This window comes from Exophiala mesophila (genome assembly GCF_000836275.1).
Source record: "Exophiala mesophila strain CBS 40295 unplaced genomic scaffold supercont1.3, whole genome shotgun sequence".
In the NCBI taxonomy this organism is placed as follows: domain Eukaryota; kingdom Fungi; phylum Ascomycota; class Eurotiomycetes; order Chaetothyriales; family Herpotrichiellaceae; genus Exophiala; species Exophiala mesophila.
The window spans coordinates 3,502,533-3,524,004 of record NW_015622506.1 but is presented as its reverse complement, the minus strand read 5'-3'; the positions used below and the strand labels follow the sequence as shown (position 1 = coordinate 3,524,004).

General features: G+C 49.8%; 8 protein-coding genes across 8 annotated transcripts; 5 read left to right on the top strand and 3 right to left on the bottom strand.

Moving 5' to 3' along the window:
- Positions 1-615: 615 nt before the first annotated feature.
- PV10_04797 (uncharacterized protein) lies at positions 616-2,328 on the top strand (the record flags this gene model as incomplete). Its single annotated transcript, XM_016369380.1, has 1 exon — positions 616-2,328. The coding sequence occupies exon 1, from the start codon at positions 628-630 to the stop codon at positions 2,326-2,328; it is 1,701 nt and encodes a 566-aa protein (XP_016225168.1). The 5' UTR covers positions 616-627.
- An 835-nt stretch (positions 2,329-3,163) lies between these two features.
- Positions 3,164-4,152, bottom strand: PV10_04796 (uncharacterized protein). The gene is made up of 2 exons (XM_016369379.1): positions 3,942-4,152; positions 3,164-3,878 (listed from the first exon to the last, which is right to left on the bottom strand). Exons 1-2 carry the CDS (start codon positions 4,072-4,074, stop codon positions 3,691-3,693), a joined length of 321 nt encoding a protein of 106 aa, XP_016225167.1. The 5' UTR covers positions 4,075-4,152; the 3' UTR covers positions 3,164-3,690.
- A 198-nt stretch (positions 4,153-4,350) lies between these two features.
- Positions 4,351-6,099, top strand: PV10_04795 (uncharacterized protein). The gene is made up of 4 exons (XM_016369378.1): positions 4,351-4,654; positions 4,712-5,070; positions 5,146-5,575; positions 5,664-6,099. Exons 1-4 carry the CDS (start codon positions 4,363-4,365, stop codon positions 5,822-5,824), a joined length of 1,242 nt encoding a protein of 413 aa, XP_016225166.1. The 5' UTR covers positions 4,351-4,362; the 3' UTR covers positions 5,825-6,099.
- PV10_04794 (uncharacterized protein) lies at positions 6,064-8,659 on the bottom strand. The gene is made up of 2 exons (XM_016369377.1): positions 8,297-8,659; positions 6,064-8,239 (listed from the first exon to the last, which is right to left on the bottom strand). The coding sequence occupies exons 1-2, from the start codon at positions 8,354-8,356 to the stop codon at positions 6,401-6,403; spliced, it is 1,899 nt and encodes a 632-aa protein (XP_016225165.1). The 5' UTR covers positions 8,357-8,659; the 3' UTR covers positions 6,064-6,400.
- Positions 8,660-9,588: 929 nt separating this feature from the next.
- Positions 9,589-11,071, top strand: PV10_04793 (uncharacterized protein). The gene is made up of 2 exons (XM_016369376.1): positions 9,589-10,062; positions 10,120-11,071. Exons 1-2 carry the CDS (start codon positions 9,648-9,650, stop codon positions 10,818-10,820), a joined length of 1,116 nt encoding a protein of 371 aa, XP_016225164.1. The 5' UTR covers positions 9,589-9,647; the 3' UTR covers positions 10,821-11,071.
- Positions 11,062-14,541, bottom strand: PV10_04792 (uncharacterized protein). Its single transcript, XM_016369375.1, has one exon. It carries the CDS (start codon positions 14,291-14,293, stop codon positions 11,351-11,353), a length of 2,943 nt encoding a protein of 980 aa, XP_016225163.1. The 5' UTR covers positions 14,294-14,541; the 3' UTR covers positions 11,062-11,350.
- Positions 14,542-15,447: 906 nt separating this feature from the next.
- On the top strand, positions 15,448-17,559 carry PV10_04791 (cytosolic Fe-S cluster assembly factor nbp35). Its single transcript, XM_016369374.1, has 2 exons — positions 15,448-15,670; positions 15,733-17,559. Exons 1-2 carry the CDS (start codon positions 15,586-15,588, stop codon positions 16,674-16,676), a joined length of 1,029 nt encoding a protein of 342 aa, XP_016225162.1. The 5' UTR covers positions 15,448-15,585; the 3' UTR covers positions 16,677-17,559.
- A 3,086-nt stretch (positions 17,560-20,645) lies between these two features.
- On the top strand, positions 20,646-21,464 carry PV10_04790 (uncharacterized protein; the record flags this gene model as incomplete). The annotated part of the gene is made up of 2 exons (XM_016369373.1): positions 20,646-21,032; positions 21,099-21,464. The coding sequence occupies 2 exons, from the start codon at positions 20,646-20,648 to the stop codon at positions 21,462-21,464; spliced, it is 753 nt and encodes a 250-aa protein (XP_016225161.1).
- Between the last annotated feature and the right edge of the window lie 8 nt (positions 21,465-21,472).

Sequence of the window (21,472 nt, the reverse complement as noted above, 5' to 3'; positions counted from 1 at the left end):
TCTCCTCGTCCAACAAGCGTAAATTTTCTATCAGATATTCATGCATCAATTGCCGAACAGAATAGTATTGCTGCGATTCGGCACCGAAAGTCGCAAGTGTGTTGGAGAGGTTGAGCCGAATAGTTGCAAGAATGGCGTCGAGGGATTTTGAGGCTGACTCATTCTTGGACTTGGATGATGGGGTTGTCATGGATTCAAAGTCCAATGGGATGAATAAGTGTCATAAAGGCTCTGACATTCTAATCCCAATGACAAGTTTGATCAATCGAAGTCAGTGCGTCTGCCCTGGCCTGCATACGGAGTAGGTTTTATACTGCAGTAATCATATATTCCCCGCGTGGGCACCTCAGTTCATTTCTCCTTTCATGACTCAAGTATCTCAATTATCTTTACAACACTGACTCAGAAAATATATCCAAATTCACTTTCACTTTCACTTTCACATTCGCATGATCAACGCCTGAATCAACGAACATCAGACCATGATAAATCCTCACTTTTATATTCGTCGCATACGAGTGCTGCAAACCGTCAAACCCTCATAATCACCCACCGAACAATATATAACCCGCATTCCTCTCGGGGACTCCTCCCCACCACACCACCTCCCAACCCGTCCCCGCCATCATGGCCGACGCCGACGAAGACCTCATCCCCACAAGACCGCCCTCCTCCTCAACCAACATTCACGACGACCAGGATGACTTGGAAGACGAGACACAAGATTTCCGCTTCCTCGCCCAACTCACCAAAGGTTCCTCATCAGCACACGGCCAGTCACAGTCAAGTGTGCCTAAACGTGGAACCAAAGACTTTGAACCGAACCCGACACGTGCTCAGGCATCTGCCCTCGATGCTTCGCGACTCGCGATGCATACGGCCTTGAGTGCTGTGAGAGTGCATGCGAAGAAGAATCATGTCGTGGGACAGTATTTTGCGGACGAGAGGTTATGGAAATGGGATGCGAAAGATGGTGGTTCTGGCAGTGAAAGTGGTGGTGGAGGTGATGCAAGAGGATTCGCTCGTCCGGTCGTCATCTACAAGGTCAAGAGTGCACATATGAAAGTCATGGGTCAGGCGGACAGAAATAATTGGGTGTGGCTGTTGCCAGAGGAGGCGTTGTATTTACTTGAGAGAGGGAGTTTGGATATTCGGTGGGAGGATGTTGAAGAGCACCGGTCAGAGGTGGCTAGTGGTAGTCAGGACAATACCGTTGCGATCGAATCGCATGACGCAGGGGAGAGGAAGAAATATGAGACGCTGACTATGTCGGATAGTCAACTTGCAGACCATGACCAAGGAGAACAAGAAGAAGAAGAGAGACATGATGACCCCGAAGACGAAGACAATGTTCACGAGCAGGGTCCAAGTCAGGCTACCACCACCACCACCACTACCACCAACGAGCCCACAGTCGGCGAACTCCCCATGAGTTTGCAAGGCGCATATGCAAGTCTCATCGGAAAGGATGGTCTTACATTGGAACGATATATCGTGTACGCCGCATTGAAGCGAGCAGGATATATTGTTCAACGAGCACCGACCTGGCATCACGATGTGTCTGATGACTATGACCATATCGCGAACGGACACTCCACCTCTCAAACACCGTCTTCTTCACTCCAACATCCAAACTCCTCCTCGCCTTCTCGAATCCAACCATTTTTCACTGCCACGACCCTCATCCGCCGACTCTGCGCCTGGCTCTTCCGGCCTCAACGAGGACTTTCATGTCCCTCACTAGGCCCTCTCGTCGCCCCAGGACTCTATAGAAACTATGCCGACATATTCCGTTCTCTCGCCCTTGTCCCATTCCACGACTCCACCACCCAGAACGAAAACCACCACTCATCCTCCTCACCCTCCTCCTCACCCTCCCCATACCGCATCTCCTACAACATCTGGAAACCCAATACCGCCAGCACATACCGCAAAACCGCCCCTCCACCACCCGACTACCGACTCTGCATCATCGACGCACGAGACCCCTACACATGCACGATCCCCACTCTTTCAGAGATCTCACATCTTCTCGACTCGCAAGCTCTAGACGTCTCGTCAAAGACCAAGACTCCTCGGCTGGAGGCGCGGATTAAACACGGGACTCGGAACGTTATGCTCGCGGTTGTTGACTCCGGTATTGTGAGTTATCTCCGGCTGAGTGATGCCGGGTTTGGGAGGGAAAAGTTATATGAAGAGAAAGTGGCGCGGAGTTCGAAAGGTGGAGGTGGACGAGGGGGAGGGGGGAAGGGACGGGGAAGAGGTGCTGGTGGAGTTGGAGGTGTACGGGCAGCAGCGGGAGGGAGTGTCTTTGCTGGAAAGAATTGAGAGAGAGAATCGGAAGTCATATATCATGACGATGGGGTCATGGGATGAAACATTCACAGAAGGGGGGGGAAATTGGTGCATGATGATTTTATGACTATAGATCCAGTAAGGACCAGGGCTGGAGATGGAATGAATGGCCTCATTCACATATATTAGATACCGATACACTAGGTCCACTGATAGACTTGATACCCATACATATATACATTCAGAGCAAATTCCTAGGACCCAGGTTCAGGTTACGACAGTATCTCATTTCACGACAAAGTCGCATCAACGTAAATAAGATATCTATACAGGTAAAACACCAGAATTACATGAAGACCAACCTCACGTATGGTCTATTCAACGATACTCATGTCAGACATTCATTCAGTGAGTCAGGGTCAACCGATGACTGTAAACAGATAACATCGCAGAGCACACACAATGCCCTATTCTCTGAATCTTCGTCTTTACAATACAAAAACATAGAAAGATAAAAATATATATGTCTCCCCGTGAGAGAACGTCCGGATATCGGCACGGAAGAAAAAAAGCCCGCGGACTGCCTGATGATCTAGGGTCGTGATATCTGATCTGCCATCTCATATAGACGTCGGCCTGTAGGAATTCCTCGAACGAGGGCAGGTGGATTTTACGCGACGTATATGCTTGAGATGGGTGGAATGATGGAGGAGGAATGGGGAAGGCAGATAACGGGGATAGGTTTGATGGGTGGGTGGCTTTCATAGTGCTCATTTTGCCAGGTGGAAACGAAACGCTGATGATCATAAGGATGGAGTGGAATGAACAAGGGAGAAGTAAACCTTTGATCAGAGCTGAAAATGACAAAACGCTGACCTTTTTGGTATAGGATCTTCCTGAGCGTACATCCCAGGTTCGAGGACACACATGTATCTCAGTAGCCGTAGACGAAACAGCTCTGGCTGAACCTGAGACATAGACAAAGCTCACATCATGCCTTGTTCTGCATTAACCATCTGAATTAGGTTGAGGATATCCTGCCACGTAGACACTTGTCCATGCCTCGCAGGTCCCTTCCTCCAGGGAGAAATACCGTCGCCTGTCCTTAAGCAATGATTGTATGCTGGTCGGATTTCTTCTGCGTGTATGTAAGTTCGGCGCTCGATCAATTGATACGAGGCTGATAATGCAGTATGTGGTGCGATTGCCGTGGCGACTGGATGGCCTTTGTGTGACACGATACTCTGGGCGTGTATGGTTCGGCGAATACTGCAGAGTATGTCCCGCTAATTCTGAGAATGTCGTCTGATATCATCATCCGAGGGTGACCACGGTGATGGGATGTTGGGACTTCGTAAAGCACTTGTGGAGTGCAAGGGTGGTCTGCCAAACATCTCAAGTTATGAGATAATCAGCAGCCATGAGCAGTTCCAGGCAAAGCTCTGAAGGAATATCCATGTCTGGGACACCGACACTATCGCGGTATTTCTCGTTGTAGTAAAAGTATTCGACGACTTTTTCGAGGACAATGCCATTAATGTTCTCCAGGTGACAAACTCCGGTCTGGGCTTCACTGAAGTTGCCTAAGAGGACGAGCTTGTCAGTGTTGAACATGCTTCATCGCCCCCGCATCATGGGTCACCTACTCTGCAAATCTAGCATTCGACGAATCGTGGCTGAAACGCAGGCAGCAGATCGGCGAACATGGAACTCAAATCCATCGGAGGAGACAAGGGTGACGAACGGAGATGGAGCTGCGGTGACCCCGTTGGCAGCCATGGTCGAAGAGAAGATGACACGTTCCGTAACACTGTAGAAGGAAGATGTTGGAAAGAAAAACGGTAGGGTTAGAAGACAGGCAAGACATTCGACGCATCAACAGAAAAGAAATGTCGGAAGTCACAAACGCGCCAAGTTTGGAATGCCAAGAGTGCTTTCTCAATCAAATATCTCCACCGTAGGGTAGAGACGGCGGAGCATTCGGACCGTTTGGCTCACCTTTTTTTCCAATTGGTCGATCAAGTACTTTTTCAAATGTTCAATCAATTCCACAACGTCCTATCACTCATGGCCCGGTTTGGTCGTTTAGTATGTCGTCGCCTGGCTTCAGCTCGACCAAGCACAATATGTCTTCCTCGGCAGTTTTCATCTCAAGTTGGATTGCGACAACACGATGACCGATCGACCTCACGGGGCCCAAAAGCATCGCACAAGGAGGTCGATTCAGAAGACATCGATTTTGATGAACTCGACGCGGAATATGTGCCTCCCATTAAATCAGTATATCCTAAGACCTCTCGCGAGGCGAGCATACACTCGCTCAATGTAGACCGTCTCAAGTTTATGCTGCCTTCGAATGGTAACAAAGCAGTTTCGCCATGCCACCAGTCCCAGGATACTGACTCTTCTCCTTTAGATGCAGATGAAAAGGGAATTCTTCACCACTTGTACGATGCCGATTTTGAAACCAAGCTTCGATTCTACAATATCACGAATGTGGACCGGGTCAGAGAGATGCAAACGAGTTCTGCCACCGGAGAACCATACGGAGAACTCACGGTATTATTGACCGGTGGCATGTCAGCAATTTCCTTAGCCGTCGCAAATGAACTTCTTTCTGGTGGAGTTCGTCACCTCATCCTCGGCACGAGTTCCGCCAAAGAAGGCATCGCCGCCATCCAGTCTCTACTAGGGCGGTGGAAACGGAAAACCCTTCCCATCTCTTACTACTGTTACAACGACAAGACCGGGGAACACCTTTTCTTGGACGACCTGGTCAGTCACCTGCAGGTCATTCTTTTTTCTCTCCATCGAAAGTAAAGGCGTACTGAATCAAACTCGTGTGTATAGGACCACAACGTTCTAATCAATTGTTCCGATGTCAGCGGGACGCTGCCCTTCCTGTTGGAAACTTTGCAATCTGTAAAGGAGCAATGGCAGACCAACTATCACCTGCCGCTCCACCTAATCAGAGCCATGATGCGAGCCTATCAGAAAAAGGCGAGATTGCTCAACGCCGAAAAGTCGAGGACCGGATCTTCATTACAACCGAAAACGCGCCCTACCAAGTCATGGTGTGTGGTCAATGTTTCATCTATATTGGCCAGCCACGGCGGCGCAGGCTCCGCTCAGTATGCCGCCTCTAAAGCCGCCCTGAATGCTTTCACGCGTGTCATGACTGTCGAGTGTAGAAATCTCTGGGCCCGGTATGATAAGGTGCTTCCTCCCATCAGGATGAATGCCGTCTTGCCCGGTTACATGAATACCAGAGAACTGGCGAGTATGTCGCCGATCCCCATTTCTGTCTTCTCTTCTTTCAGAGGAACAAAACGTATGATTGATACTACTGCTGACAATTCATCTTGCAGCTCAATACTCACGAACTAAACGGGACAAAATGAAGGACCGAGTTCCCCTCCAAAGACTCGGAGAGTGTCATGAAGTGGCCCACGCCGTGGGCTTCCTTCTCCAAAACGAGTACGCAAACAATTGTGTCCTCAACCTGGACGGAGGTCTCAGCGCGATTTGACCCCGGTCGCGTCGTCGCTAATGCTGTCGCCTTCAGCTCACCATTTGTGACTTATTCCCACATCCCACCTGAGCGTCACGCCAGAACCATCTCGTCGATCCTGGTCCTATGGCTCCATCAATCCTCCACTTAAGAGATTGTGTTTCGTCCGTATAGAGCACGATCTGGCATCATGTATACTATCCAAGCAATGACTATAATTGTCACGACACCATACTTACTTTTGGTTCAAGTCTGGCATTGACATGTGTATAATTTGACAAAACTCTACCCCCATCAGCCACATCACTCAACTTCAATCATCCTCAGTTGTTATTTGCGTCAAAGCGCTTGTATTGTACAGGCTCTCAAGGTTGTCCTAGGAGCTGTAAAGCTATATCTGCACTGCAAGGCCCAGTGTCTCTGAGATTCTGTGTCTATTGAATCTTTCCACCTTGGTCTATCCAAGCTGATGCTAGGACTTCCAAAGGGTCCACGAAGCATCATGTGCTGAATCCTCCAGTCATTCATCCAAGGTTCAGCAAATCATTCCGCCTGCTGGGGTATCATGAATTTTCTTCCATTCTCTGGCCCATTCTAATCGTCCGCAATCACAAGAGTACCATCATCCTCATCAATCACAATAGCATCATTAGTGGCTGCTGGGCCCACTGCGCCTTGAAGCTTTTTGGCTACTGGAGTGCCACTCTCTCCTGCGTCAGAGAGAGCTCGTTTCCTCTTGGTTGTTGAATTGACCGAAACATCGTTCCCATTTGTCCCGTTGATCCCGTTGGTCATACTTGCTTCCGCGCCGTCATTCTTAGGCACGTCAGTTGCTGAGGCGGACGAATCTTTCTTTGGCTTTTTGGGGAGTTCAACGGTATGGCCTTCTTTCTCAGCAATGGCAATTGGATTTTGACCTTCTGTCGCCTGTTTAGCCAGAACGGCCAATTGCAGGTCCACTCGTGGTTCATCTTCGTCATCCTTGACAAGTATGAAGCTAGCGTCATCAATTCCCAGCTCTGTCAGCTTTCTCTCAAGATTGTCTTCCAGATCAGGATCATAGATGATACCTGCATCGTTCATGACGGTGATCTCTTCTCCGTAGCCGAGCTTCGTCTTCAGGATATCATGGACCAGATCTTTCAAGGTCGCCTTCTCCAAGTCAACATGGACTATGACGGATACAACATTGCAGACGGGACATTCGGGATTTGGTTTTTCCAGTTGGTCGGTGGATAAAGAGCCGTTCCTCAACCAGAGGTATTTGGTGCGGGCGAAATCTTGCCTGAGGACTTTGAAGGCTTCCATTGCGCAGAGTCCGGCAACCATAGCGTTGGTGGTGGCGATTGCGGGGATTATGTTTCCTGCCATTTGCTTGGTGTCGAATTTTGATTTTGGATCGATTCCGAAGATGATTGCGCGCAGATTGGCAGAGGCGATGACAAAATCAAGGGTGTCGTCGTCGTCTTTGTCGAAAGTGATGAGAGGGGCGGGGAGGTTGGCCTTGCTGGCTTCGGCTTGATCATTAGCGAGTCGCTTTGCCAGTCGCTCAAGTGAGTCCTTGAAGACGACAAAGTTTTCTGCGCGAGACCAAACGGTCTGGTTCTGTTCTAGGATGGTGAGAGGGACGGACGAAGCCTCTTGTTCGAGAGAGTCCCACGAAAGAGGCTGTGGGGGACTTTTGGTTTTCCACATGTCTTCCATGTTGGCCAGTCTTTGAATGTCTTCACTGAAGACCTTGTCAAACACCTGTCTTGCAAAAGTTTCAGAGCCCATAGACTCGCGAATTTTCTTCAGAGCCTGTGCTTCCTCTTTCAATTTCTGGATCTCTTTTGCATTTTCTGAATCTTCTGCGGTGTCAAGGTCGGGGGCTTCATCTTCTGCAGTTCCAAAGAGCTCTGGAAGGAGATAACTCTTTGCCCAAACGATGCAATGAATTGGCTGGCTGGGTGTACTCCGGATTGTGCAGACAGGGTATGTGACAGGGGTGGATTTGAAGGTACAATCGTAGCATGCGGTCTGGCCTTTTTTGATGACCTGAACCTGGCCTCTAAAGCCGGTAGTTCCTGATTCGATTAGCGGAACATCGACAGCGAGGCACATTTTATTGACATGTTTTCTGGCGTCCATGTTGTCGAGGGCGTTGAAAACAAGATTGAAGGAGGAGAACCATTCGAGGTTGAATTGTTTGTCTTTGATATTGGCATGATAGGGAACGAGGGTGACATGTTTGTTGAAGGCTTGAGCAACCTCTTTGGCCACGATGGCTTTGGGCTTCTTGATATGTTCATGTCGAAAGAGGAATTGACGGTTGAGATTACTGAGATCGATCGTATCTAGATCAATGATATGGATTTCGCCGAAGCCAGTGAGGACGAGGTTCTTGAGGAGTTCGCAGCCGATGCCACCTGCGCCGACCAGTAGAACGCGGGACTAGAGTAGGCTTGTTAGTCTGCGACATGGAGAAACAACAGATCTGTGCAATGGTACCTCTTTGACAAGACGATGGGTGGCACCCAAGGACTGTTTGGCCCACGTTTCGCGAGGCATATTGGAGGTTGAAGCTTGGAGAAGAAAGTGTGATGGTGGATCGCTAGCCCGAGAAAGAGCGAGGCATCTTCAGATCCAATTGGAGGTGGGTAAAGACTGTTGAGAGGAAAAGGCGAAGAGATGGTGACACGGGTTCAAAGGATGGAGGGCGCAGAAGGGAAATAGAGACAGGTGAAAGTAAAAGAAGAGAAGGAGAATCAATGCCGTTTCTGGCGAGGCTGCCGTTGATGGAACGATAGAAGTATTGGAGAGACACAGAGGTTGAGGTGCAGATGATGGATGATCAAATGATGGTCTGCGCTGCGCTGCGGGAAGATGCTGAGGGCGCATTGCCTTTTCCAGTATCTGTACTGGAGGGCGCGCGACAATACAGTACGAGTACAGTGATGTAGTGACACGGTGGTACCGCGGATACCCAAGTTCCGATCTAAGCACGACACACGATTGACAAACTATGCGTGGAATTGACTTCCTAGGGACCTGACGAGGTAGCTAAGGGACGGAGTTTAGAGTTAATTTGTGTTCTGTGGTGCGACGGTGCCTGAGGCTGAGAAGCGAGAATCGATTGGGAGGCCAGATTCTCTTAGGGAAAAGATTAACCCCACAATCGATGGTTCTGCTCGCTTAAGCCGCGTGGGCATCACCAGTAACCAGTATAGGTATTTGCTCGTGCTACTGTATGGATGGGATGTTTTGTTGGAACTGCCGTGCCCGAGTAGGAAAAGCGATGAGTATGTCAAGGGGAGATATAGAAGGAGTTTGCACCTAGAAGAATAATTAATTACTTGGGTCAGGTAGGTACGTAACCCCAACCGCCCCTGCGCCTATCACTCATCATCTCTTAGGCGCCCAAGCCCTGGCCTTTTGGCAGATGTTACCTAGGTATTTATCAACGGCGTATAGGTCAGGTACAAGACATGCATGTAGGGCCGACCACCTTCTGCTTTTCCCGGGAATCCTGGTGCTCCTGGCCCACACTTTGATCGACATCAAGATGATCCTCAACACACCATTCCCAGGAGAAATTCAAGCGTCCTTCTTGAAGCCAGTAATGGACGAAGGGGTTCAACAAAGGTGAGGATTTGTTAAAGCGGCACTGCACCGTTGTAGTTCTCCCTGGCTCCTGCATGGAATGGCATCGGCCGCAAATTGTTGCCTAAACCCAAATCGGACATGCATGCAACCACTTTCCAGCATCAAAACTCCTCCCAGCAAAACTTTACCCCAGCACAAGTGACATTCAAGCCAGAACGATAACTTGGCTACCTCATGTCTATTGTCACCGCAGAAGATGTCCGATGATGAAGCCGACCCGGAACTCCTGGCTCTGATCCGGCAGTCCCTTGGTCTGGGACCAACTTCTCCTACGGCTCCCCCCAACACAGGAGTTTTGAAATCCGCCGAGTACATCTGCGACAATGCCATTGATGTGTCAATATCCATGTCGGGCACAAAAGCCGCCGCCCATACAGTATGGCAATTGATGCAGAAGAAGGGTTATTCTACCCAGACCTGGTCCGAACATGAACTCCATCCCCAGACCAAGGACGAAGCCACCGTCAACTTTATTTTCACCATGAACTTACTCAATTTCTCCTTCTGGTCGGAGCTGCCTGCTGACCAACGATTTGCGGTGCATTACAAGGATCGCACCTGGACTGGCTACTGGTCTTTGGTTGCTGCTCTCCAGAGAGCGTTAGACGAAGGTATTTGGAATTTAGTTCCCCTCGCTCCCAGACATTGGCTCACTCAATCTCCAACAGGCATCTCCATTACCACTCCATCATTCTGGCAAGATATCGACGCTTGCCCGGATACACTGCTGGCACATGTGTTCCGGTCTGCAACGGCTGAGCCAATCCCCCTTTTGGAGGAACGGATCTCTATCTTGCGTGAAGCAGGGACAATCTTGTGCCGAGACTTCGAGTCTTCGCCCGCAACACTAATCAAGCAAGCCGATCACTCTGCTTCCCTGCTGGTCAACCTTCTTGTACAACATTTCCCCAATTTTCAGGACGAAACAACCTTCAAGGCGCGACGGGTGCACCTTTACAAACGGGCGCAGATTATGGTGGCGGACCTGTGGGCGTGCTTCAACGGAATCTCATACGGCGAGTTCTGGGACATTGGGTCGTTGACCATGTTTGCCGACTACCGCATCCCACAGATGCTACAGTCGCTCAACTGTCTGTGGTACTCGCCACGGTTAGAGAGTCGCATTGCCCGGCTCGAAATGCTCGAACCAGGCGAGCCAGCTGAGGTCGAGATCCGCGGTTGCAGCATCTGGTGCGTTGAGCTGTTGCGCCGACAGATCGAGTCCATGTACCCCGAGTCCAAGGCCCGCCTGAATGCAGTCTTGATCGACTTCTTCCTCTACGACACTTGCAAGGAGATGGAAGCAAGAGGCGAGATCGACGACGAAAAGATCCTCCCTCACCACCGGACCAGGTCCATCTACTACTGAGGATCCTGGCATCTTCATCCATCATTTTTCTTTTTCTCTTTTTCTCCTTTCTTTTGCAGGAAAAGCCCACCTCGATAAAACTCAGCAATGCACGGCGTGTTTTTGGACAAGGCTACATAGAACTTGACTTTTGCTCTGTGGCTCGGATAGACTTTTTGGCTGGAGCAATCCTGCCTCCGGGCTAGCGATGTAAAGATACTTTAAAAATAGAAGATTCTGGGATTTTCAATAAAACTAGACCCGTTGATTCGCATTTTTTTTGAGCAACTCCTTCCCTTCAGGTGTATGCAAAATGCAATGCTCTCTGTATGTACGTGCGTACCTTATTTACTTGTTTATGCAAACTGTATGCATTTTCTGTTAGTCCCAACCAACCCGAGACAAATTTGATTTATCCTTCACCCGCCACGCCACTCCTCGTATGTTTCAACAGCCATGTATATTGGGACAACGCCTCCGACCTCCGACTGTACTTACTGTACGCAATTTCAAACCGATCCATACCTAACCCACAACCCACACTCAACCCTTCAATCCACCGCAATGGGTTTCTCCGCCTCTACCTCCACCGGCGTCGTACTACCTCTCGACCTCGACATACTGAAATGAGCCAACACCTTCTTGGCCTCCCAGATACGCCAAGCCAGATTCTCGACTTTACCATCCACCTTGACGACCTGAGGGGCAAACTCGATTCCAAACATTTGATTCACCGCATACACCACCCTCTTTGCAAACTTGCCATCCCGATCCACCAATCCGCCAAATGCCTCCTTTGCCGTACTCGGCGCAATATCCGGATCACGATCAAAGCAGTTCTGCACCAGAGGCAGCAATGTACTTTCAATAGCTCGTCGAATCAACGCATCGTTATGTGATGACATTGGCGTCGAGAATGAGATGTTACTATCGAGTAATTCCAGTTCATCTTCGCTGAAGCGGGGGATTCGGACTTCAAACGGCAAGGAAATCGCCATTACATTGTGTTTGCCGTTGTGGTGGTATCGGAATTCGAAGACTCCTTGTGTCCACCAGAGTTTGTCGCCTGAAAAGACCATTTCGCCGCTCATGTATTCTTTTTCAATTCCGTCTTTGGTCTTTTGTGTGACTTTGACTTCGCTCTTGATGAGGCCTTCTTCCGAGAGGTCGTATTCTCCGAAATTCGTCGCGATCCACCGTCCAGCGGATGATATCTTGGTGACTTCGCGGCTGTAATTGTCGGAGACTTTGTATAGGCCGACCCAATCTTTCTTGCTGTGGTTCAGTGGGGCGGTCCATTTCACGGTGATGGGAGCTCCGTACTCGAAGAGAAGAGGCTTGAAGTCGTCGGTTCGCTCTGCTGGTGAGCCACCGAAATGGTCGCCTTGGTCGCTTGAGTATGGTGAATCAGGGAGGAATGATGGTGCTGTTCCTTCGACAACAAGTGCGTAGTCTTTCGGGTCGACACCGACAACCTCGGTTTCTTGGGTGGTGATGGTGATGCGAGGGAAGAGGCTCTTGGTGTCTTCGACGATGCTGTTGACTCCAGCGGCGAGCTTGGGTCGTGCAGCGTCGAAAAAGTCTTCCATGTAGTCGAGAGTCTCCCCCAAAACCTTGTCCATGCCATCCTGCCACTGGCGGAGTGGTGGGGGAAGGGATCTTCGCAAGCTACGAACCAGACCGGCATCTTGTCGCAGGCTTCGGCCGTAAAGTTTCTGCATATGAGGGCGCTCGACGAATTGGATGAACGCAAGGCTGAGGGTGTGACTGAGTAGGGCAAGGCAGAAGATGGCTTTGCTGTTGGTGATCAAGGCAATACCCCAAACTCCCGCAAGGCCCAAGACGCGTTCGGGGTTGTTGAGAAATCGATAGATGCCTCCGTAGGTCAACTTGGGTTCTTGAGCGAAGAAGAAATCTCCAAAGAACCAGCCAAACTCGCCCAGTTGATCGTAAATACTGAATGCGGTCCAGACTTGCAACGCAACCAGACTGAGACCGATCACATGCTTGAGGAGCACGAGGCCATACGCCCAATCAGTGGGCAAAGTGTACATTTTCCACGATGCAGCTGCGAAGCCTGCATAGCATAGAGTCATACTGAGGTGGTATGTGCCCTTCCACTGTCGCCAAGCCTCACCGGTGCTTTCACCATATTTCAAAAAGTGGCGAGTCCACTTCTTCTTGACGGATTGACGGTTGAGGAGATAGCCAAGTCCGACAGAATACCACAGCCGACAGACCACGGCAAACATGACGAAAAAGAACTTCCAGAACGTGGTGTCTGGTGTGCCAATGGTCAATGCCAAGAAGAGGAGCAAGATGATGGCGATGGAAGTGTCGGTGGTGCGATAGAGATCAAAGTTTTGGAGTCCTAGAAGATTGTGCGTCTGGGGTGGTTGAGCGTGACCTGGGACAGGCCATGATTCTTTCGCAAGGCTTGACTCATTTTGGGAAGATTCTGACTGCCCTAGGGGAAGCTTGTTGACCGACTGTCGAGGCGGAGGAGAACTATAGGTGCGTTCGATGTGGGGGTTCTCGACAGCAAGAAGGAAAGCAAACTGTGCGGCGTGAGCAATTATGGAGATAAAGAGTACTTTGTAGCTCGCGGCCATGATGGAAGTGCCATAATAACCAACATATCCAATCGAGTACATGGGATGAGGGGCCATCTCAAAGACACCGTCAAAGGTCAGCTCTTGGTCAATGAGGAAGAAGAAATCCCCCCAGTACCAGGCGTAATCCTTGACGACGCGATGGGCATCCAGCTTGACCCAGAGGTTAAAAATGAAGAGCAGCGGACCCAGGGCCCAGCGGAAGATGGTCATAATGAGGGATTCATTCGGCGGGGTGTGGGCACAACAGATGCTAAACAGCATGTATGAGGTAAAGTCACACATGAGGATGAGGTCGACGATTCGACGAAAAGCTAGCCAGGCGTTGTACTCGATGGGGGCAGTGTCGAAATTATAGTCCTCGGCGATCTTGGTTTCGAGTTCACGTTTGACAAAAGCTCTGAGTCGAGGGTAAGGATTCTCTCCATTTGACGCGCTGGGGAAGAGTTTCGACTTGCGAGCCCAACGGACCATCAGTTTGTGATGGGATTGCATATGCAACAGCCAGCCGATGCCAATATTATAGCCAGCTCTCCACACGAGGAAGACGGCTCCAAGGACGAAGGTTCGGTACTGCGTGGGCAATTTCCAGGCCAAGATGAAATGTAACAAGAGAATGAAGAGGACGAGAAGATCTCCAAAGTTCTTGGGTTCGGTAGGGGACAGCAGCTGGGTAACCATGTCATGAGTTTGTGGAACAAGAAAGACTTTGCCGTCGGGACTTCGGCCATATGTTTTCCTATCCTTTTCTGCCTTGTCGGAGTTCTCTTCCAAGGCATTGAGATGCAAGACAGCCTGTCGAGCTTCATCCTCGGTGGCCTTCTGATTTGAGTCCTTGCGCTTCCGAAGACCATCAGCGGCCATGTCCACTGAAGTCGCCATGGTTGAGACAAAGGTCAAGATGCTAAGAGAAAAGAAACTCGACTTGTTCTGGGCCCTTTCAAGCGATGTCACCAGGTGGAGCCCTGTCGGATGTCACAAAGACGGCTGAAAAAGGAACAAGAGAAAGAAAGTCTGTGTGAATCAAGGAGACATTGTCGAGTTGATCTGGATTGCACACAGTGCGCACATAGCCTTGGAGGCGGGGTCTGGAGGAAGGTATTTGGAGTTCTCTTGACTGTGGACTGGAGCTTGAATCGGATAAATCAACAGAGGAGAATTTTGAAGAGTGTGTGAAGTGTCCTCGACGAGTTTCTGTGGGTACCATGTGAGAGTGCAGCAATTAGCGCGTACGGAGAGAGTGGGAGAGCACGGAGAGTAACTCGCAGAGGCAGAAGCGAGTTTGTTGGGTGAATTTGCGCAGACGTGACAGGCTGAAGCGGTTCTTTGAGGGGCCGAGAGCCCCGAATTATGCTTGGACCCACGTGCAGGTGAACCATGCCGTGCATTCCAGTGCCAGTGATAATTGCCATATTAACGGCCAAGGCATTGTTAGTGTCTGTTTAGGTGGGTTAAGACAGCCACATAGCCTATAACAATAATGGTAGGTATGCCTCAAGTGCCTACGGGAGGTGGCCGAGGCACCGCTATGCATCCATCCCACCAAAGGCATTAACGAGGGAAGAGGGGCACCATCCTACTCCAACTCCCGGCACTTCACTTTCTCCCTCCAAATGACGCCATACGATTTTATGTCCAAGACTTTACACCAAGGGCTAGAATTCACTGCATATAGGTACCTAAGGTAGTATCTTACCTATGCTGGTGCAAGTCTGCATTGTTCATCAATGTTCAACGACTAGCTCTCAAACCTCTCCCATGTCGCTCCTAACAAGAATTAAGAATTGTTCACATCTCATAACCTTAGTATGTGTAAAGTCAAGGACTAGTTTTCTATCCACAGACTGTTTGGTGGAATGTCACCGAACTTGACTGACCAATAGCGAGGGGCCGGTCTCCGCCTGCCCCGGGCCCAACTGCCGCCTGGACCCTGCACCATTCATGCCTAAACTTGCCTCTAATTCGTTTGTTCTTTGGGCGGCTCTGGTGGTCAACAGCCTCGTGGAAACTCTCCGCTTGGCCCAGTCATATTACCAATCTTTCTCTCTGCCCATGCGCCTTTTGCCATCCCACTATCCTATACCATCACCACTTACAACAATCACATCCTCAACCCCTTGCATTCGAGAATCAAATCATCACACGACTGGCCACCTGTATAAGAAAGCTGACGAATGGCGCCGTCCTTCGAAGAGCCTCTCGCTGAGGCTCTGGAAGCCCCACTTAAGAAGAAGCCTGACTTGGTCGCACCCGAACCTGGTGAGTCGCTCTTGTTTGACAACGGGGTTTTTGCTGTACAATATACTAATACATCTCTCAAGAACACTGTCCCGGTCCAGAGTCCGAACAAGCAGGCCAAGGCGACGCATGCGCAGGATGTCCAAATCAAGCCATCTGCGCATCCGCCCCAAAAGGGCCCGATCCTGATATTCCCATCATCACGGAACGATTAGCTGGTATAAAACATAAAATCTTGGTCCTGTCAGGGAAAGGCGGAGTGGGAAAGTCGACATTTTCTTCCTTGCTGTCACATGCCTTCGCAGCCAACCCTGATTCAACCGTTGGCATCATGGACACCGATATCTGCGGCCCATCCATCCCCAAGATGATGGGCGTCGAGAACGAAACCATTCATGTCACCAATGCAGGATGGAGCCCAGTTTGGGTGACCGACAATCTCGGAGTGATGAGTGTTCAATTCATGCTGCCCAATCGAGATGATGCTGTCATCTGGCGAGGTCCCAAAAAGAACGGGTTGATCAAACAATTCCTCAAAGATGTCGAGTGGGGTGACCTAGATTATTTAATTGTCGACACTCCGCCGGGGACGTCGGATGAGCATTTGTCGGTCAACACTTTCCTGAAAGAGTCAGGTGTCGATGGCGCCGTCGTTGTCACAACTCCACAAGAAGTATCATTGTTGGACGTCCGCAAAGAAATCGACTTCTGCCACAAAGCAGGCATTCGCGTTCTTGGTTTGGTTGAAAATATGTCGGGCTTCGTCTGCCCAAAATGCACCCATGAATCCCAGATATTCCGGCCCACCACAGGGGGAGGGCGGAAATTGTGTCAAGACATGGGAATTCCATTTCTTGGTGCCGTCCCTCTTGATCCGAGGATTGGCATGGCTTGTGATTTTGGTGAAAGTTTTATGGACAGTTTCCCTGACAGCCCGGCCTGTAAAGCCTTGCGGCACGTGGTCAGGACGGTGGGTAAATTGGTGGGAGAAGACCCTGACGATGTTCTACCGGATGGTCCAATCTGATCTCATCTGATAATATTGATACATGAAGTTGCTAACGGGGAACTCTACACCCGCGTTGGCTTTCACCTGGGACATTTACTGCATGTGATTGCAAATCTGTTCATCGTCACAGCCTGAAGACTCTGTCCGACGAATCACCCTGGCTGAACCATGATCTCCAGCTGGGCACATCATACAGTCGTTGGGATCACCCGGCCAAATCTGCTACACTACTGTGATCCTAATGATCTGCTTGATCGACACAATTGGAAATGAGTTGACGATCCAAACCAAGCACATCACTTTGGCGTCCCACTCATCAGTCCTTCGGCGGTTTGTTGAAATCCAATCAAGATGGCGCCGACGTGATACAGCAATTGGCTGACATCGAGTCTATTGGACCTGTCATCACTTAGGGCAGATTTCTCTCTCGAAAAGGGGGGAAAGGAGGAAACCAAGCCTTAACCCAAGATCGGCTGGGTATTCAGTGCAGCTTGCACAGGGAGGCGGTTCCTGACGGCTGGGGGCCGCAGGCTTTCATCTTGTCTAGCCTCCTGTCCAACAAGGTTATGTGTGTTGACAGTCCTTGACGTGTGCTTCTGCCCGGGGGGACCACTGCCTGATCGGTTACGGCGGTGTTGAGTCGCTTTTTGAGTTGCACATGATTATGATGGATGAAGTCGTCGTGAGGCTGATCCATATGTAAGGCAACAAGGCGTTTGGTCTTGAGCCGACGGATCAGCCGCCAAGGCCCGTTAGTTTGGTTGACGAGATGTATGTACACATGCAGGCGGTGAGTCTGGTTTGGTATTCTCATAGACATACTATCGCCGATGACCATATATTCTTGGATGAAGAGATCATCATTGTATACCCTCTTCGTGCAAGAAGGAGGAGTGTCGTTCATCAATCGCGGCTTACTTGCCGATTATGGGATTTAGCTATTAAGATTCAGCTAACGACCTACACTAACTAACTACGGAGTAGTTGCAAGGCTATCACCCCCTCGGGTCCCTCCCTGACCCATCGGAGAAAAGGACATGTGGCGAGCCCTAATGCCTCTGATCTAGTTTTAGTTCAATCGCAGTGGAAAAGTACATTGAGGAAAGCCAAATGAAATAATATCTGTGTCCGGAGGAGGAAAGACTCGCGACTCTTGGGGACAGGTGGCCTATTGAACCATCAGCGGCTGTATGAATATACCAGATTTGGACGAAATGATAGAGGAATGGCTTAAATCGAGACTTACTGCATTTTTGGTAACGTCCTCGACGTTAAGCTCTAGTTGAGCAAGAGTGGCTCTCAATCTGAAGTCTGAATCGCGTCCAATACCCAACTCTAGACAAACAACAGGCTGCAAAGGGTCAGAGTTGGCACGATTCTCAGAAAAGCTCATTTACTAAACTCACATTGAAGTCAGAAGCCAAAAACCGGAATTCTCCACAGCCATCGGGATCGATCGCGCAAAGCGATCGATCGCAGCGCCGTTCGTTGAGGACTCCCACACGAACCCCTTGTTCGTTCCAAATTCCAGCAACAATTCCTGCGGCCTAAAAGACTGACATTAGATAGGATCATCATGAAGAAGAGGATTCTGGCAAATCGCAAATCCTCTATGAGATGTCTCTTGACATACAGTTTGCTTGACAATATTCCTTGCCGCGGCCTCTATAAGCTCCTCGTCGGATTCAGTGATTGCGTTGAGAAGTGCCCCATTTTGCAGGAAATTGACGGTGTCGGCTATGGTAGGTTGAAAGAAGATATCTGTGATTCCTGTGTCCATGTATCCCCTCAGAACACCGCGTAAGTTATCCTGAATTGGTTTGAAATTAGATCTTAGAGAGTTGACAAATGGTGTGCCGTCATTTGCCGGATCATCACCGACGTTGATGGGAATTTCCTTAACGGCTTGCTAAGGACTAAAAGTTAGCAAAGATGAAGCGGAGGAAGAAGGATCAGTTGGTATACTTTGATCCCTTGTTTGATGAGGCCTTTCAAGGCAACTGCGAAACTGCCACCTGCCGAGAAAACCGGTAAAACTAGCTGGACACCCAACAAGAAACCGGAGAAAAAGGCGCCCACATCAAAGACTTGTCTATCGCGGCCGAAGGCAGTCTGACCGAACAAGACTTTGACAAGCTCCTGGTTACTATGGACTTGTAAGTCTGGGTAAAACAAGCAATCAGGAGGAGCCAGGAATACTTACTTGGCATCGAATTTTTCTATGGCTCGATCATAGCCTTTGATCTCGGCTCTCATCACTCTCCACAGGTTGTGTAAGGCGATCGAAAGCCATGGTCCGGTGAATTTATCATATCTATCGCACCTGGTTTCCACCACACAAGGATCGTCCTCTCCGAGACAACTGAACGCGGGAGGGGTGACAAGGACCAATTCATCTCGGTATATTCGGCCTGTCCAATCATCGACTATTTGAAGATTTGGTCAGTTGAGACACCCGTCAATGTATGAGAGGATTGGACGAACTTGGCGGGTTTGCAGTCAGGAACTGGGTAAGGACATTGTTCATGTCGATGCCTTCCCAGATGACCGGGCCTTGGGAGTTGGGTAGCCCTGACGGGGAATCGGCAAGCAGATTACACATTTGTTGGTTAAGATTTTTCTGCTCGTCGCTCAGTTGCGGCTGTAGAATGTCCGAGTTTACAGCATTCTGGCTCATTGAACCTGTGAAAAGGAGGACAAGGCATGCCAAGTGCCGCCATGAAGATAGTAAATTCATCGTGGATAGATCGGCCTTCTGCTGATGGATTGACGTTGACCAGAAAAATCAAAGCCAGTTGAGAGAAAGAATTGATCGACTTTGCAGCTTTAGGCTCTGTTATACAGTACCTAGTAGTTGGTTGCTGACCTGGCGCGTGGCGGCGCTATGTAGTCGACCTTAGATTTACTCGTGTGCTGGTCACCCAGACCAAACAGCCCTGCCCGGGAGCTAACACTTTTAAGGATGCGGCTGTGGCTGTTCTTTACTATGAGTAGCCTATTGATTTCCGATCATGGCGACTTGAGGCGTTTCGTCTTGCGGAGTGGGCAAGGATTGTCGGATTATCATGTTCGAGTTCACTTTAAGCAGGGATCCGCAGTTTTCCATTAATGCTAAATATACTATCCTTGAGACCGTTGACGGGTTTCTTGGGCAAATATCCAATAGAGAGGGTTATGTGTCTGAGGCAGGATTCAGTAGTAAAGGCGTCTTGACTATCACTCATGATTTCTTTCACCGAAATTCGACCAGGGATGGTTGCATATGCATTGAATTTGAGGCATGCATATTGGTTTCTAGACCCCGGAATGGGGGCGAAGTCGATCTCCACCTCAGCTGGAGGAACTTGCTTTCACCGCAACCTCTCTCATGCACTTGTCCATTATAAAGCTCGTAAAATGCCAAATCACAACGGGGCCGATTTGATAATTAGGTAGGAAAGTCGGCTGCTTAGCAGCAACCAGGCTGTTGGCCAGCATGCCTGGGGAACCGGCCGAGGGGCGACTCGTTTATGTACGTGGCCAATCCAAGACTTTGAGAGCATCAGTCAGCATTTTGTCAGTAAGTTAAGGTGCAAGTCTGGTTAAGCGGTTACTGTAAGTGCAACCCCATGATGACCAGGGCGGGTATTGGAATCACGCTATTTGAAGGGTTGCGCAGGAATACGAACATGGCTTTGCTTTTAATTGTCATGAGTGCCTCGAGCGAAATCCTTCGCAGTCAGCACTAGTTAGTTCATCTTGGCAGACCCCAATGTCTCTAACAGAGCAGAAGGATTCGACCCATGCCCAAAGAATGGAGCAATGATGAGCCCGAGGGGCGCTTCGGCCCTTGCAACTGCTGGCAGTTTGCAGTGTGTGATAATGTGAACTCCACCAGGCAAGGTTATAACCGCTGAGAGGGACTACACGTTGATTCTTCCGCCATTACCATTATATCTCTTCAAGGTCCTCCCGCCACGCCAACGCATTTCGACGACGACGAGAACAATGGAGCCCCTTAGAGGATTTGAGAGTGACATCAAACAGACCGAATCTCTTCTTCCCGGCGCAGCAACCTTTCCTCGACCGAGCGGGCGAGTACCCTTTCGCCGCAAGCCAATTAGTGAGAGGCATGAGCGACTTGTCTACCGGACGCGCTTGACTCTTCGCATTCTCACCTTTGTCCTCTCTCTGGCACTCGTGATTGTTCTTGGTCATGCCGTGTCTGTTTATTACTCATCCAAGGACAACACAATGTTCGACAACAGCCTCCGCATGGACGTGCGAATCTGGCCCCTCCACATGAAGATGAAGCCAACGCTGTTTTTACTGGGCTCTGCATCTGTGGCAACACTGTTGAGCGGTATCATCTGTGTCGGCAGTTTTTCCAAGGCTGTAAGTCTCCTTAACCCTCGTCGCACCTGTTCAAGATTGCTCACCATTTCTGTTCCTCCTTGCCAGATCCGCCGCATCACTACGGTTTCTACGATCATCGCGGCCATAGTAACAACCATCACAACTATCCTATGGGTTGCAATCGCCATTTTTTACAAAGTTGACGACCTGAATCCCAATGAGCAATGGGATATGATCTCATTTACGTGTGCCCGCCGCCATGACGTGAATCTAGACAAAGCGATCGGAAACCTGGGCAGTCTGTGTCTTCAGATGCGTTACTCATGGTTCGGTGCGCTGGCGATTGGAGTGCTTGAGATCTGTAGCCTGGGTGTTCTGGTGTGGGCCTGGTGGGTGGGCAGAGCGAAGAAGAGCAGTAATGCAAACTATGAGATGCTCCCACCCACGAGGGAGCAGAACATTTCTAGCTAGGTTGAAAA